General features: G+C 38.8%; 1 protein-coding gene across 1 annotated transcript; it reads right to left on the bottom strand.

Moving 5' to 3' along the window:
- Nucleotides 1-11636: 11636 nt before the first annotated feature.
- Nucleotides 11637-12584, bottom strand: LOC121458146 (olfactory receptor 52D1-like). The gene has a single exon (XM_041667282.1). It carries the CDS (start codon nucleotides 12579-12581, stop codon nucleotides 11637-11639), a length of 945 nt encoding a protein of 314 aa, XP_041523216.1. The 5' UTR covers nucleotides 12582-12584.
- Nucleotides 12585-14240: the final 1656 nt, after the last annotated feature.

Raw genomic sequence — 14240 nt, 5'->3', positions numbered from 1 at the left:
CCTATACAAGAATGCATGAATCAGTCTTCAGAACTGTGTGCTCATCCAAATGGCAGCTCTCTGGATCAATTTTTGAAACTGGAGACCTAGAGCAATTTTAAGGGTTACCACAAACCCTGCTCATGGTCTTCTGGAAACCATCATATCCATTTGAAATGCATTGTATACTAAGTCTTTTAGAATATTAACAAGTCCAGCACAAGTCTTGGAGGAAGCTAACACTACAAACAAAGTAAATAAAAGTAAAATACTATTCATGTATAGATTGTAATCTATTATAAGTCGCCCTTCTCTTTGAAATAGCTAGCCTTATAACCCATCTTTAAGAATTATTTTACATTAATATTGCCTTTTTTGAGTACTTTCTTATTTTGGCCATCTTTAATAAGAAAGCATCCTTGGATTTTGGTAAACTTAGGGTTCTGTTATTCCATAGGTATATTACTGGAAACTAATCCAATTGATCAAATGACAGTATTGTAATGACTAGTCAAGAGTGTCAGCTTGACTATGTTAAGAAACATTTCGGAGATTACTAAAACTAACTTCCAGATGATGCTATGAATCAATTCCAGACACTATTAAATCACGATATAAATGATGTAGTAGAAGTTTGTGGGAGCCTAGGCAGTTTGGATGCTCAACTTACTAGACCTGGATGGAGGTGGGGGTTCCTTGGACTTCCCACAGGACAGGGAACCCTGATTGCTTTTCAGTCTGAAGAGGGGGGACTTAATTGGGGGAGGGGGAGGGAAATGGGAGGCGGTGGTGGGGAAGAGACAGAAATCTTTAATAATTAAATAAATTAGAAAAAGAGTGAAATAAATAAATAAATATTTGGAGGAAAAAAAAGAAGTTTTAATCTATTGATACATTATAGATTTGAATGTTTACCCGAGTTACACAAGTTGATTAACATCCTTAAACATGTAGAATCAACATATAACCATCCGAAACTAGTATAAAAAAATGATCCTTCTGAGTATCTTAATATCCTGCTAAATGTAATACATAGAATCTTCAATCATGAGTGAAGCAGACACTGATTTTGGAGGACTAGGTCAATGCACAATTGTGTATGCAGAGTATTTTAGTGACTCCTACTAATTAGTACAGCAAATATGTTTCAATTTCTTTAAAAATGAGAATACAAGGTACGACTATAATTATCTAATAAATGTTACCTACACAGCTACATATAATATATTGAACATTTTTCTTTATTAATTTTTATACAAAATGTTTTGATCCTCTCTTCCAACTCCTCCAAGATTCATTCATTCCACATCCCTTCCCTCATTACTTTTGTTTTTTCTCCGCACTTCTCTATATCTCTCTCTCAAAAGGAAGACAAGAAACTAAAATAAAGAAAATCAAGAAACAAAACCCGCACAAACAAAAATCAAAACATAAAGATAATGTAGGAATATTGTAATTGTATTATAATATAAAAAAGATTAAGACAAAAATGCAGTTAGTCATTACTTAAAACTGTAAGCATAGTCTTTTCTCTATTTCCATAGATTTAAATGTAGATATTGCTATCAAAGAGCTTCTAGCTGGGTATACCATTGGTAGAAATATTTTCTCAGCATGCTATTGCTCCAAATTCAATCCACAGCACCTCCGTTTATACATATCTATCTGTCTGTCTATCATCTATCTATCTATCTATTTATCTATCTATCTATCTATCTATCTATCTATCTATCTACATGTCTATCATCTATCTGTCTGTCTATTCTCATATGTACCCTATTTACTTATCTATCCACCTTCCTAGGTTATTTGTATTTTTTACCTGTCTAGTCTGCTACATACTAACAGTTCAAACCATCATGACAATGATTAGTATAGTATGATGATTTCAAATGCTTCAGGATATGAAGTCTGCACCAGATTAACTGTCATAAAACTTGACTTTCTGACTAATTCACCCTATATTTGAAGGAAGTTAAGAGCAAGTGTTGTTACCTTCCACAAATAATTTAAAATATCTACAACTGTTCCTCGATATAGAAAATCAAGATAATTAGACAAATAAACCTTAAACTTCAAATCTATTACAATTTTTAGAATAGCATTTTTCCAAAGCAGTGTGAAGCATATTCCAAAGATATACTACTGCTCATTAGACGTTTAGCAGAATAACTTTTCTAAAGGAACTGGATAGCATCTTCTTGTAGTGTTATATGACCTTAACTAGCCATGCTCCTAATCCTTCCTGAAGCTTTATCTTCCGCCTCTGTCAATAGACACTATGTCTTTTATCCTCTCTTCTATGTTTTCTCGTTCCCTATATTTCCTCAAGTTAAAAAATGGGAGACTCACCAGGCTGAGCCCCAGAATGGAGTATTGCCCTGTTGAGTGTCATTCTGGCCTGTTTTTATCAGGGCTTTGCCTTTTTTTTAGGAAGTATCTTTCAATACCATTTCCCTAGAGCCAGTATCATAAAAAGCAGAAATCCCTGTGGATTTCAGCTCTTATTCTCTCATGATCAGTGAAGAACACTATAGCTTGTGAGAAAACCAAACTAGAAAAAGGAGGGTTTTGCACAAGCACCTTTTATGAATCTGTGAACTTTTTCTGAGCTTGCTGTATATCAAAGCAATAACATATGCACACTCAGAATAAAAAAGTTAAAATGTGTTACCCTATAACAGGAGAACAGTGATCTGATGTTTGACAATAGGTGTCTGGCCAGTGGACACCCGAGGTTAACAAGAACTGGCCCAATGCCAGGAGTGATTTGTTTTTTTTTTTTTTCAGTTTTGGCCACTGAGGGCCCATTGATGCCAAAACATTATAGGCTATTGGCAATGCACTTACTTAGCCTCCAAAACTTGACTGTAAGATCCTATTGCTGAAGATACCATATACTTGAGCCATAGAACATGGAGATATCAAAATAGTATTGACCTGGAAGTTAATCCCTACTTTATAGTTTTCATAGTACTGGAATATGCAATGGACTCTAAAAAGAAAAGTAATCATCACTCTTATATAGATATGAACCATTTGCTACAATAATAGCTGACCTGTCAAGATATACCTCCTGCTGCAATAGTGGCACAAACATCATGGGAGTAACTAGCCACGTTCTTATTGGATTTAAGTCATGCTCCATAAGATGAAACTCTTATCTAGCACCATTATTGGACAATAAACCCAAGGCTAGATAAATCACAGACCCTAAGGGACAACTATTATTATTATTTTGCTTAGAGGTCATAATGTTAAGCCAGTTCCTAACAATTTATCATTAGATCTCCAAACTTTCAACAGAGAAGCTTCTGTTTTTAGGAGATGTTTATAAACACAGACACAACAAAAGTTGGCCAACGTTACAGGATAAGACTGTGGTCAGCCTTATGGAATATCTGTGCTACTGAGGGGTTAATGTGTAAGAGGGTCTGGAAGGAGTAAAGGAGGCAGAAGCAGTAGATAACTATAAGTAAACAGCAGCAGGTAACTGCACATATGAGTTCAGAGTAGTTGTGACAGCAAACACAAAACTTGTGCAAACTCAAGCCAGGCCAAATCTCAGCATGAAGAAGGTAGATGGGTGGGCAACACAGCATGCTCATATGGTCCCTGTAGATTTAGATCAAAAGAACAGCAGATTTTGTAGAAAGACAATCATAATAGGATTTTCATCATTATTCATAAAACATAATATATACAATATTATTTTTAAATATGTGCATGTAAAGTGTCAAATAAAAGATCAAAAAATTACCTAGTTCATGGCTTTCCTAGAGAAAAAAGAAGCCATGAATTTGAAGGTGAGTGTGAAAGTGTATATGGGATGCTGGGAAGAAAGAAAGGGAAAGAATGAATGTTGTAATTAAATTATAGTCTCAAAAATAAAGAAAAATATCACTAATGAGTAAATATCAGAAACTAAAACATATATAATTGCAGAATTAAAGAAAATAGTCAGAAATTGTAGTATATAGCAAAAAGGAAATTAATAATAAGGAGAAAAATAACTGAAAACATAACAGAAAATATAAAATGACAGAAGCATGTTAGAATTCGCCTGCATAGCGCATGTGTGGCATGCCACAGTAGATAGACGGAAACAAACACAGTGCTATAGAGAAGAGAAATCACTTAGGGGGCAATTATAAAGTTTCTCAACCAGTCAGATTGTGTTGCTCTGACAATGATAATAATAGTGGGACTAGAATTTTCTTTTCTTTTCTTTTAATTTATTTAAGATTTCTGCCTCCTTAGCAATCAGGGAAATGCAAATCAAAACAACTTTGAGATATCATCTTACACCTGTCAGAATGGCTAAAGTCAAAAACACCAAGGATAACCTTTGCTGGAGAGGCTGTGGAGGAATGGGTACCCTCATCCATTGCTGGTGGGAATGCAATCTTGTGCAACCACTGTGGAAGTCAGTGTTTCGGTTTCTCAGGAAATTCGGGATCAACTTACCCCTGGACCCAGCAATACCACTCTTGGGAATATACCCAAGAGATGCTTTATCAAATGACAAAAGCATTTGTTCAACTATGTTCATAGCAGTATTATTTGTAATAGCCAGAACCTGGAAACAACCTAGATGCCCTTCAATGGAAGAATGGATGAAGAAAGTATGGAATATATACACGCTAGAGTACTACGCTGCGGTAAAAAACAATGACTTCTCGAATTTTGCATGCAAATGGATGGAAATAGAAAACACTATCCTGAGTGAGGTGTCCCAGACCCAAAAAGATGAATATGGGATGTACTCACTCATAATTGGTTTCTAGCCATAAATAAGGACCAAGGAGTCTACAAGAGGTGAACCTAAAGAAGCTAAGTAAGAAGGTGAACCCAATGGAAAAACATATAGTTGTCCTCTTGGCTAAGGGAAGTAGACCAAATTTCCGGGGAGAAAATGGGATCTTGGGGATGGGGTGGGATGGGGGTAAAGGGAGATGGGGAGAGAAAAGGTAGAAGGGAAGGAGGGGGGACCTGGGAAACAGGAGAATTGGGATAAAGGAAAGGTGGATAGGGGAGCACGGAACCACAATTCTTAGTTAAGGGAGCCAGTTTAGGGTGGGCAAGAGACTTGACCCTAGAGGGGCTCCCTAGTGCCCAAGATGAGGTTCCCAGTTAGTTCCTTGGGCAGCTGAGGATTGGGAACCTGAAATGACCCTATCCTAGAGCAATACTGACGAATATCTTGCATATCATCATAGAATCTTCATCTGGTGATGGATAGAGTTAGAGACAGAGACCCACACAGGAGCACTGGACTGAGCTCCCAAGGTCCCAAGGAGGAGCAGAAGGAGGGAGAACATGAGCAAAGAATTCGGGACCACGAGGCGTGCATCCACCCACTGAGACAGTGGAGCTGATCTACGGGGAGCTCACCAAGGCCAGCTGGACTGTGACCGAAAAAGCATGGGATAAAACCGGACTCTCTGAACATGGCGAACAATGAGGGCTGATGAGACACCAAGGACAATGGCAGGGGGTTTTGATCCTACTTAATGTGCTGGCTTTGTGGGAGCCTAGCCAGTTTGGATGTTCACCTTCCTAGATATGGACGGAGGGGGGAGGACCTAGGACTTACCACAGGGCAGGGAACCCGGACTGCTCTGTGGACTGGAGAGGGAGGGGGGGAGAGGAGTGGGGGGAGGGGGAGAAGGGTGGGAGGAGGGGGAGAAGGGTGGGAGGAGGGGGAGAAGGGTGGGAGGAGGGGATGGGAAATGGGAGGCTGGGAGGAGGTGGAAACTTGTTTTTTGTTTATGTTTTTTTTCTTCTTTTCGCAATAAAAAAAAAAAGATTTCTGCCTCCTCCCCTCTGCCGCCTCCCATATCCCTCCCCCTCCCCCAATCAAGTCCCCCTCCCTCATCAGCCCGAACAGCATTCTGTGTTCCCTGCCTTGTGGGAAGTCCAAGGACCTCCCACCTCCTTCCCGGTCTAGTAAGGTGAGCATCCAAACAGCCTAGGCTCCCACAAAGCCAGTACGTGTAAGAAAGCACTGAAGACATGCCTGCTAATACTTGCAGGCCAGACTCACTTGCCATTTGATGGAGCTAATTTAAGATAAACAAGTGCTAGATGACATGAACAAAATCATCATTATGTACAGTCACTCCCCTTCGCTCAAGCTGATTAACTACTAGAATGGAATAAATAGTTTCTCTGTTCGTTTTGGCCTATGAGAGTCCTCAGAATCTAATGAATGACTTAAACTTGATAAAAGAAGCAAAGCAAAGGCATCTGAATACACTCATATGTGATGATTCGATGTTTAAACAGTAGCTATTGATGTTCTGCAAAGGTGATTGGTTTTTCTATTATCAAAAAAAGTGACAAAAAAGGAAGGCAAGCTTTGTGTTAACGTGAGTGCTGAACCCTCACTTCTGTCATCGCCTTCTGTTCATTATTTTTACTTTGGCACATACTACATGCCCTATACATTTCAAATATAACATGCTTTATACTTTTATATTTTTCATTGCTATTTTGTAAATATTTTATTAGGTTTTCAATTATTTCCCTCTTTTTACCATTCCTCTTTGCTACCATCTACAATATGTATTTCTTAAGATTTTTACTTTGATTCTGCATTTACGTGTTTTGAATTTCTGATTATATGATTAGAAGTTAGTGATACTTTTTTGAGGCTATTATTAAGTTACAACCAGATTGACCATCCTCCCATTAGATCCTACATGAACTGACCTTTATTTTAAATTGACACAAGCCAGGATCATCTGAGAAGTGGCAACATCAGTGGAGAAAATTGATCCAGTGATTGGCCTATGGTCTGTAGGAAAGTCTATGGGGACATTTCTGCCTGTTTGGTGGCTAATGTTGGAGGACCCACTTCATTATGGGTGGTGTCACACCTGGATTGTATAAAAAAACACAGTGAAGGAGCCATGAGGAACAAGCCAGTAAACAGCATTCCTCCATTGCTTCTGCTGTAGTTCCTTCCTTGAGGTTTCTGCCCTGACTTCTCACGATGAACTGTAAGCTGGAAAGCTGAAATAGGTCATTTCCTCCCCAAGTTGCTTTGGTAATGGTGTTTTATTGTAGCAATAGAAACCTAATTCAGACACTGCTTGTGGGCATCGTCCAGTCCTCATGGAGATGACAGAAAGTCTAATGATACGTATGACTGTGGAAATGTGAGTTTTCCAAATTATGTCACTTCAAAGACTTTGATTCTAGCTAACTATGCTCTACTGGACCACAGCCAGCACCCTGTAATCCTTTCATACTTTCTGTTCTTACTGGAATGCTTCTCCTGGCTTCTCAAATCCTACACGGCTTGCCTTCTTCCATCTTTCAAATTTCTACTTACATGTAATTTTCTAGTGTTACTTCCCCTAAAAATGTTATTTAGAATTATTAGCTTTACAAACAGTATCTTCATTATTATACTGTCATCTATGTACCTACTTAATTTGTCTTGTTTTTCTACATTTTGTTAGTACTGTTGCATGTAAACAGGTATTCCTAAATTTGAAAATCAGAAGCAAGACCAAGGGTGTGGATTGCCTATGGGTGTGAAGATTTTATTACACCTGAATGATTTAACTCTGACTGCAGAGCTTTGTTATCTCCCAGGGTCTCCCAATGGTCTCACTCTAGAGATTGTGAGTGAAGGGAAAAGCACCTAAGGATATGGGTGCTGATGTTCATGTGAAAACATGGGTCCTTTTCAGTGGCTATCTGAAATTAAGGTAGAGCAGGAGGTGAAATGACCATGGGAGGGAGGAAACACTTCTGATATTGGCAAATGGGTAAAGGAACTATCTACAAGATTTGATTGGCATAATTCTGTATATATTTGAGTAGCAGCCACTTTCATTTGTTTTTTTTTTTAAATACAGACTTACACAATCTCTTGTAAAAGTTCTATGTCATTTGATACCTTTGATGTCCTTTCTGTATCCTACATTTCTTCACTGACCTGAATTATGTCTATGTATTGCACAACCAAGGTTTTATTTGCTTCTTGCTTTCTATTTCTTATTGTTATATCTCCTTCAAATTTTTTATAGGTTGGATAAATAGCTCTGATGCAAACCATATTCCATAGGAAGAGAATAACAATAGTACTGATGTCAACTCTTCAGAAACTGCCTTTCACCACTTGAACCGAGTGAAACACAATACATCTACTTGCTACTTCCCCTCAAGCAGAAGATAATGCTAATCACACTGCAATGGGGTAGCCCCCAGTGATAGAAACTAATTTCTTTGCAGATGTAGATGCATATGCAAGAATACCAGCTGGCTTATGAGTATTATCAGTTGTCTTAGAATGTTCATAAAAGATAAAATAGTGAAGAGGATCACATTTGCTAGTTCCTCTTTGATGTGGGATTCCCCTCTGTATGCTGTGAATACCATTGGACAATAAAGAACTGCTTTGGACCTATAGCAGGGCAGAACTTAGCTAGGCAGGGAAAACTAAACTGAATGCTGGATGAAAGGAAGTGGAGTCAAAGAGAAGTCATGCAGCTGTCGCTGGAGACAGATGTACTGAAACTTTGCTGGTAGGCCATGACCTCCCGGTAATGGGCAAATTAATGGAGACGGGTTAAATTATATGTAAGAGTTAGCCAATAAGAATCTAGAGCTAATGGGCCAAGCAGTGATTTAAATAAATAATATAGTTAGGGTGTGGTTATTTCGGGAGTCTGGGCAGCCAGGAACCAAACAAACGGGTTCCCTACAACACCTGTTGACATCTGAGAAGTGCAGTTATTCCAGATTTAAGTCCTCTGTAGTCCTTTCCTTTGTTACATCCTAAACAACAGGATAGCCATTAACCTTAAACTTTTTAAAATAATTGATTGTAAGTGAAACATACATCTCAAGAAATTATCCTATGGAAGCCTTTCAAAATTTTATTTCATGAGTAATCTTATAGTCAGCGAAGAAAATAACCTCCTCCTGGCCACCTCGTCCTCAACTCTTCTTCTAAACAAACAGAATCATGGTAATGAGCAACAGAATGTAGGTTCAGTCTTCATGTCTTTTTCTAAATGTTAAATCATTTCTATAGACAAAACTCTTTTAAATCATCTTTTAGTCAGGTGAATGTGAATACAAAGAAGAACTCTGGAGATGTAGATCTTCTAGATCTCTTTCCCCAAGCCCTGCAGCCACAGAGTCATCATTGCACAAATTAGTGCTAGTTTCCTCAATAGTGGCTTCTTTCTTTTTTTTTATTTTTCCATTCAATTATTTACACTTCCTTCCCTCCTCCCAGTCCCCTCCTGCTCCCACATGCCCCCTCCTCCCTCTCCCACCCTGTTTGAGACAGGGTAAGGAACCCTGCTCTGTGGGAAGTTCAAGCCCCTCCCCCCTACATCCAGGCCTAGGGAGTGTGCATCCATATAGACTAGAGTCCCAAAAAGTCAGAACATGCCATAAAAATAAGTTCCAGTGCCTTTATCAATGGCTTCTCAGTCAGCCCTCACTGTCAGCCACAATCAGAGAGTCTGGTTTGACCACATGCTCATTCAGACCCGGTCCAGCTGGATTTGGTGAGCTCCCATTAGAACAGGTACACTGCCTCAGTTGGTGGACCAAGTCCTCGCAGTCCTGACTTCCTTTCTCGTCTTCTCTCTCCTTCTGCTTTTCAACTGGACCTTGGGAGCTCATTCCATTGCTCTGATGAGGGTCTCTGTTTCTATGTCCATCCATTACCATATTATCCATTCTTCAATTGAGAGCCATCTAAATTGTTTCTAGGTTATGGCTATTACAAATAATCCTGCTTGAACAGAGTTGAACAAATGTCCTTCTGGCATGAGCTTATATCTATTGGGTACGTGACCAAGAGTTGTATTGATGGGTCTTGAGGTAGAGTGATTCCCAATTTTCTGAGAAACTGCCATACTGATTTTCAAAGTGACTGTATAAACAATGGAGGAGTGTTCCCCTTACTCCACATCCTCTCCAGCATAAGCTATCATTTGTGCTTTTGATTTTAGCTTTTCTGACTGGTATAAGATGCTGTCTCAGAGTCATTTAGATTTGCTAAAGATGTTGAGCATCTTTAAAACTTTAAAAACTTAAGTGTTTTTGGCCATTTGAGATTCTTCTGTTGAGAAATCTCTGTTTAGATCTGTTTCCCATTTTTTTTTAAGTAATGGATTATTTGGTAATTAGATGTAAAGCAAAGGATAACCATCCTATAATCCCCGAAGAAGCTAGGTAACAATGAAAAACCTAAGGGAGACATACATGGATCCCCTGGGAAGGGGAAATAGACAAGAACTCCTGAGAAAATTGGGAGCATGGGGGTGGAGGAACAAGGGAGAGCAAGAGGGGAGGCAGAATAGGAGAAGGGGAGAGGGAAGAGAACATGAGTAAACTGGATGGCTGAGATTGGGGAAGCACAGAAAGGGAGAGTGAGGAAAGAAATATCTTGATTGAGGGATCCATTAAGGGGCTAGCAAGAAACCGGGCACTAGGGAAATTCCCAGGAATCTACAAGAATGACTCCATCTAAGACCCTAAGCAATAGTGGAGCAGGTACCTGAACTGGCCTTCTCCTGTAATCAGATTGATTGCTACCTTAATTGTCATCACAGAAACTTTATCCAGCTATTGATGTAAACAGATGCAGAAATACACAGCTAGCACTGGGCCAATCTATCAGGGTCCAGTAGAAGAGAGAAAAGAGTGATAATGTGAACAAAGAAGTCAAGACCATGATGAGGATATCAACAGAAATATCTGACCTGAGCAAGTGGGAGCTCACTGATGTCAGACTGACAGCTGGGGAACCTGCACAGACACAAACGAGGCCCTCTGAATGTGGGTGATAATTGTGTGGTGTGGCCTGTGGGGTCACTGTCAGTTGGACCAGGATTTATTCCCACTGCTTGAACTTATTTTTAGAGCCCATTCTCGTTGGAGGGATACCTTGCTCAGTCTAGATATAGAGGGGAGGGCCTTGGTCCTGGATCAAAGTGATACGCCAGACTTTGTTGACTCCCCATGGGAAGCCTTATCCTCTGTAAGGAGTGGAAGGGGATGGGGTGGGTGGAAGGTGAGGACAGCAGAAGGAGAGGAGGAAGAGGGAACTGGATTGGTGTATAAAATAAGAAAAGGTTGTTTTTAAAAATAAATTGAAAAAAAAAGAAAAAATGAAGCTCTTGAGTCTTGAGAGATGACTCAGTGATTAAGGCTGTTTTTCCAGCAAGAAGGCTTCTGTGTTATTCCTAGCACCAACATGGTGGCTCACATCTATCCATAAATCTCATTCCAGATTATTTGATCCCCTCTTCTGAACTGTGTGGGAGTTGGGCATGAAAATAGTGCATATATTTACATTCAAGCAAATTACCCATAAACAAGCAAGCAAGCAAACAAATAAATTAAAAAAAAACTAATAAAGGCAAAGAGGCTCTTTTTTGAAATAAAAACAATGAGACCCCATTTTGGAATACTTACATTTCATCTTGAAAGAGTTCTGAAATTCTCAGAAAAAATCTAGTTAGGGATCGCTAAGCAGAAATGACATTTGGATAGATTACTTCTTAGCAAAACAACACAATCATTTGATCCTAGAAAAGGGTCTTAATAATGATACAAGCAAGTAAGGTCAAAATTGCAATGCTCCATTTTGATGTTACTCAACTACAAAATAGCAAAGTTCAAATTCTTTGAAGACTAAACAATTTAATGAACCTGTCTCTTATCTTCTTGGTTCTTACACCATAAATAATAGGATCCATCATAGGTGGCACAAGAAGATACATATTGGCAACAAGTATGTGTACATGTGGAGCAACTTTGTGCCCAAACCTGTGGGTGAGGAAGGAGAAAAAGGCAGGAGTATAGAACACTAAGATGACACAGACATGCGAGCCACAGGTGCCCAGAGTCTTGAGTCTGGCATCCTTGGAAGGGAGGTGGAAGACAGTATTGAGTATGAGGACATAAGAACAAATGATCAATATGAAGTCCACACCCCCAGTGAGGAAAGCAACAATGAGGCTGTAGGCTCGGCGGATGCTCGTCTCAGCACAGGCAATCTTGATGAGGGCCATGAACTCACAGTACGTGTGGGAAATTGTATTAGTCTTGCAATAGGGAAGCCAGCGTAGCAAAAAAGGGTGAAGACTGAGAAAGGCCACTCCCCGAAATACAATAGTCAGGCCCATTGCCCCAGTTATAGTGTGTGTCAAAATAGCTGAGTGTCTTAATGGGTTACAAATGGCCACATAACGGTCAAAAGCCATCCCTACAAGGAAACCAGACTCCATAGTTGAGCAAGAGTGGATTAGGAAGACCTGAGTGAGGCAAGCTTCAAAGGGAATCTCTCCATCATTAAACCAGAAGAGACTGAGAAGTTTGGGAACAGCTGTAGTGCACACCACAAGGTCAGCCACTGCCAACATGCAGAGGAAGAGGTACATTGGCTCATGGAGGCTGGAGTCAGTCTTGATGATGAACAGAAGAGAACAGTTTCCCACTAGTGCCAAAATGTAGCCCATGCAAAAGGGGATGGAAATCCACATGTGTGCTGCCTCCAACCCAGGAATGCCAATGAGAATGAAGGTTGAGGGATGGACATCAGATTTATTGTATATCAACATGGTAAGTGTGAAATGTATGTGTATGTTACCTTTAAAAGGACAATATTAATCTGAATTGGAGGCCAGCCTGGCCTACAGAGTGAGTTGCAGGACAACCAGGACTACACAGACAAACACTGTATCAAAAAACAAACACACAAAAACACAAATTAATAAAAAGATAAAGAAACAATATTAATTTATAAATATTTAAAAGAGGGAAGTCAAGATATAGGGAGATATATTCCACAGATCTACTGGAATTCTTGTAAATAACTACATACAAATCATTTCATTATATAGTATAATCACCTAAAGTTATAGTCAGTCTTGAAAACAGCATCAATTAAATTCAAACCTAGATTTTACTAGCAGTGAAAGCTAAAAAAGTTTTATTACTTCTTCATTGAGATGCATTTAATTATTGTATCTTCCATGCAGTAAACAACCTTAATATCTTTTTCTATATATTGACTTCTCTATTTTCATTTATATATTTTTAGTATTAATATTTTTCCTTAAAAAGTAAAACCAACTGGAAATTAATGAATACATGAGAACTATGGATATAGAAAAATAAACATTAGAGTGTTATATGAGACATGAAAGAAGATGTTCCACACAGAATTTATAGTTTTTTAGATGTTAGTAACTATTTTCATAACTTCCAGTTGATTCAGTACTTAAACTGTTGAGACAAAGAGACCAATATTTAGGAAAATGTTTCAATGTTATGAAATGTTTGGAAGAACATTCATCCACTTCTGCCTGACTATTATTGAAAGTGATGTCAAAACTAGGATGGGAACTGAGTTAGAAGATGATCAAGGCACAGCATTGGCCTCATGCATGCAGAAATTTGTTGGCTCTTAGGCAGTGATTCTTGCATTAATTTGATTGGAATTAGCAGTCTCAGCTCCCATGATTTCATTTTATATATCATATTAGTCAAGCAATGCTCCCTCCTTTAAGTTGACACTACAGGCATTCTATTCTATCCGAGCCATCCTAATTTGCCAGGAAAAGGTACATTTCTCTTGTATCATTTAATATCAAGCTTAGTATCATATTGCCATTTGTTGATCACATTAGTTTTGTTTTAGACTATTAGAATGCTACTAAAATCACTTTTTAAAGCAAAGAAAACCAGCCTACAATTCACAATCTCAGACAACCTAGACAACAAAGAGGACCCTAAGAGAGACATAATCTTCATGGGAATTAGAAGAAGACAAGATCTCCTGAGCAAATTGGGAGCATGGGGTCCATGGGAGAGGGTTTAAGGGGATGGGAGAAAAATGGAGGGGAGCAGAGAAAAGTGTATAGCTCAATAAAATCAATAAAAAAGAAAAGTAATTGAAGGTGTACTGAAACATTTGCATTTATTATAATACATATGTATACACCACTGAGTGCTTTTATTATGTATTTTTATTAATCAACCCTTAAGCCCTTACCCAACAATGTCTGAACCAGAAAGTTCATAGAAGGCTAATCATTAATAATGAATTCGTGTTGGTGCATGTCTTTAATCCTAGCACTTGGGAGGCAGAGACAGGCAGATCTCTGTGAGTTTGAGGCCAGACTGGTCTACAAGGCTACAGAGAAAACTTGTTTTGAAAAACCAGAAAAAAAAATAGTATTTTAGACTCTTAGCCTGTTTACGACATTTCCTGTCCA

This window comes from Microtus oregoni, unplaced genomic scaffold (genome assembly GCF_018167655.1).
Source record: "Microtus oregoni isolate MIOR12 unplaced genomic scaffold, Mior012 000016F_ref0000370, whole genome shotgun sequence".
Lineage (NCBI taxonomy): Eukaryota > Metazoa > Chordata > Mammalia > Rodentia > Cricetidae > Microtus > Microtus oregoni.
Note: the sequence above shows the minus strand (reverse complement) of the source record. Positions and strands in the feature narration are given on the sequence as shown.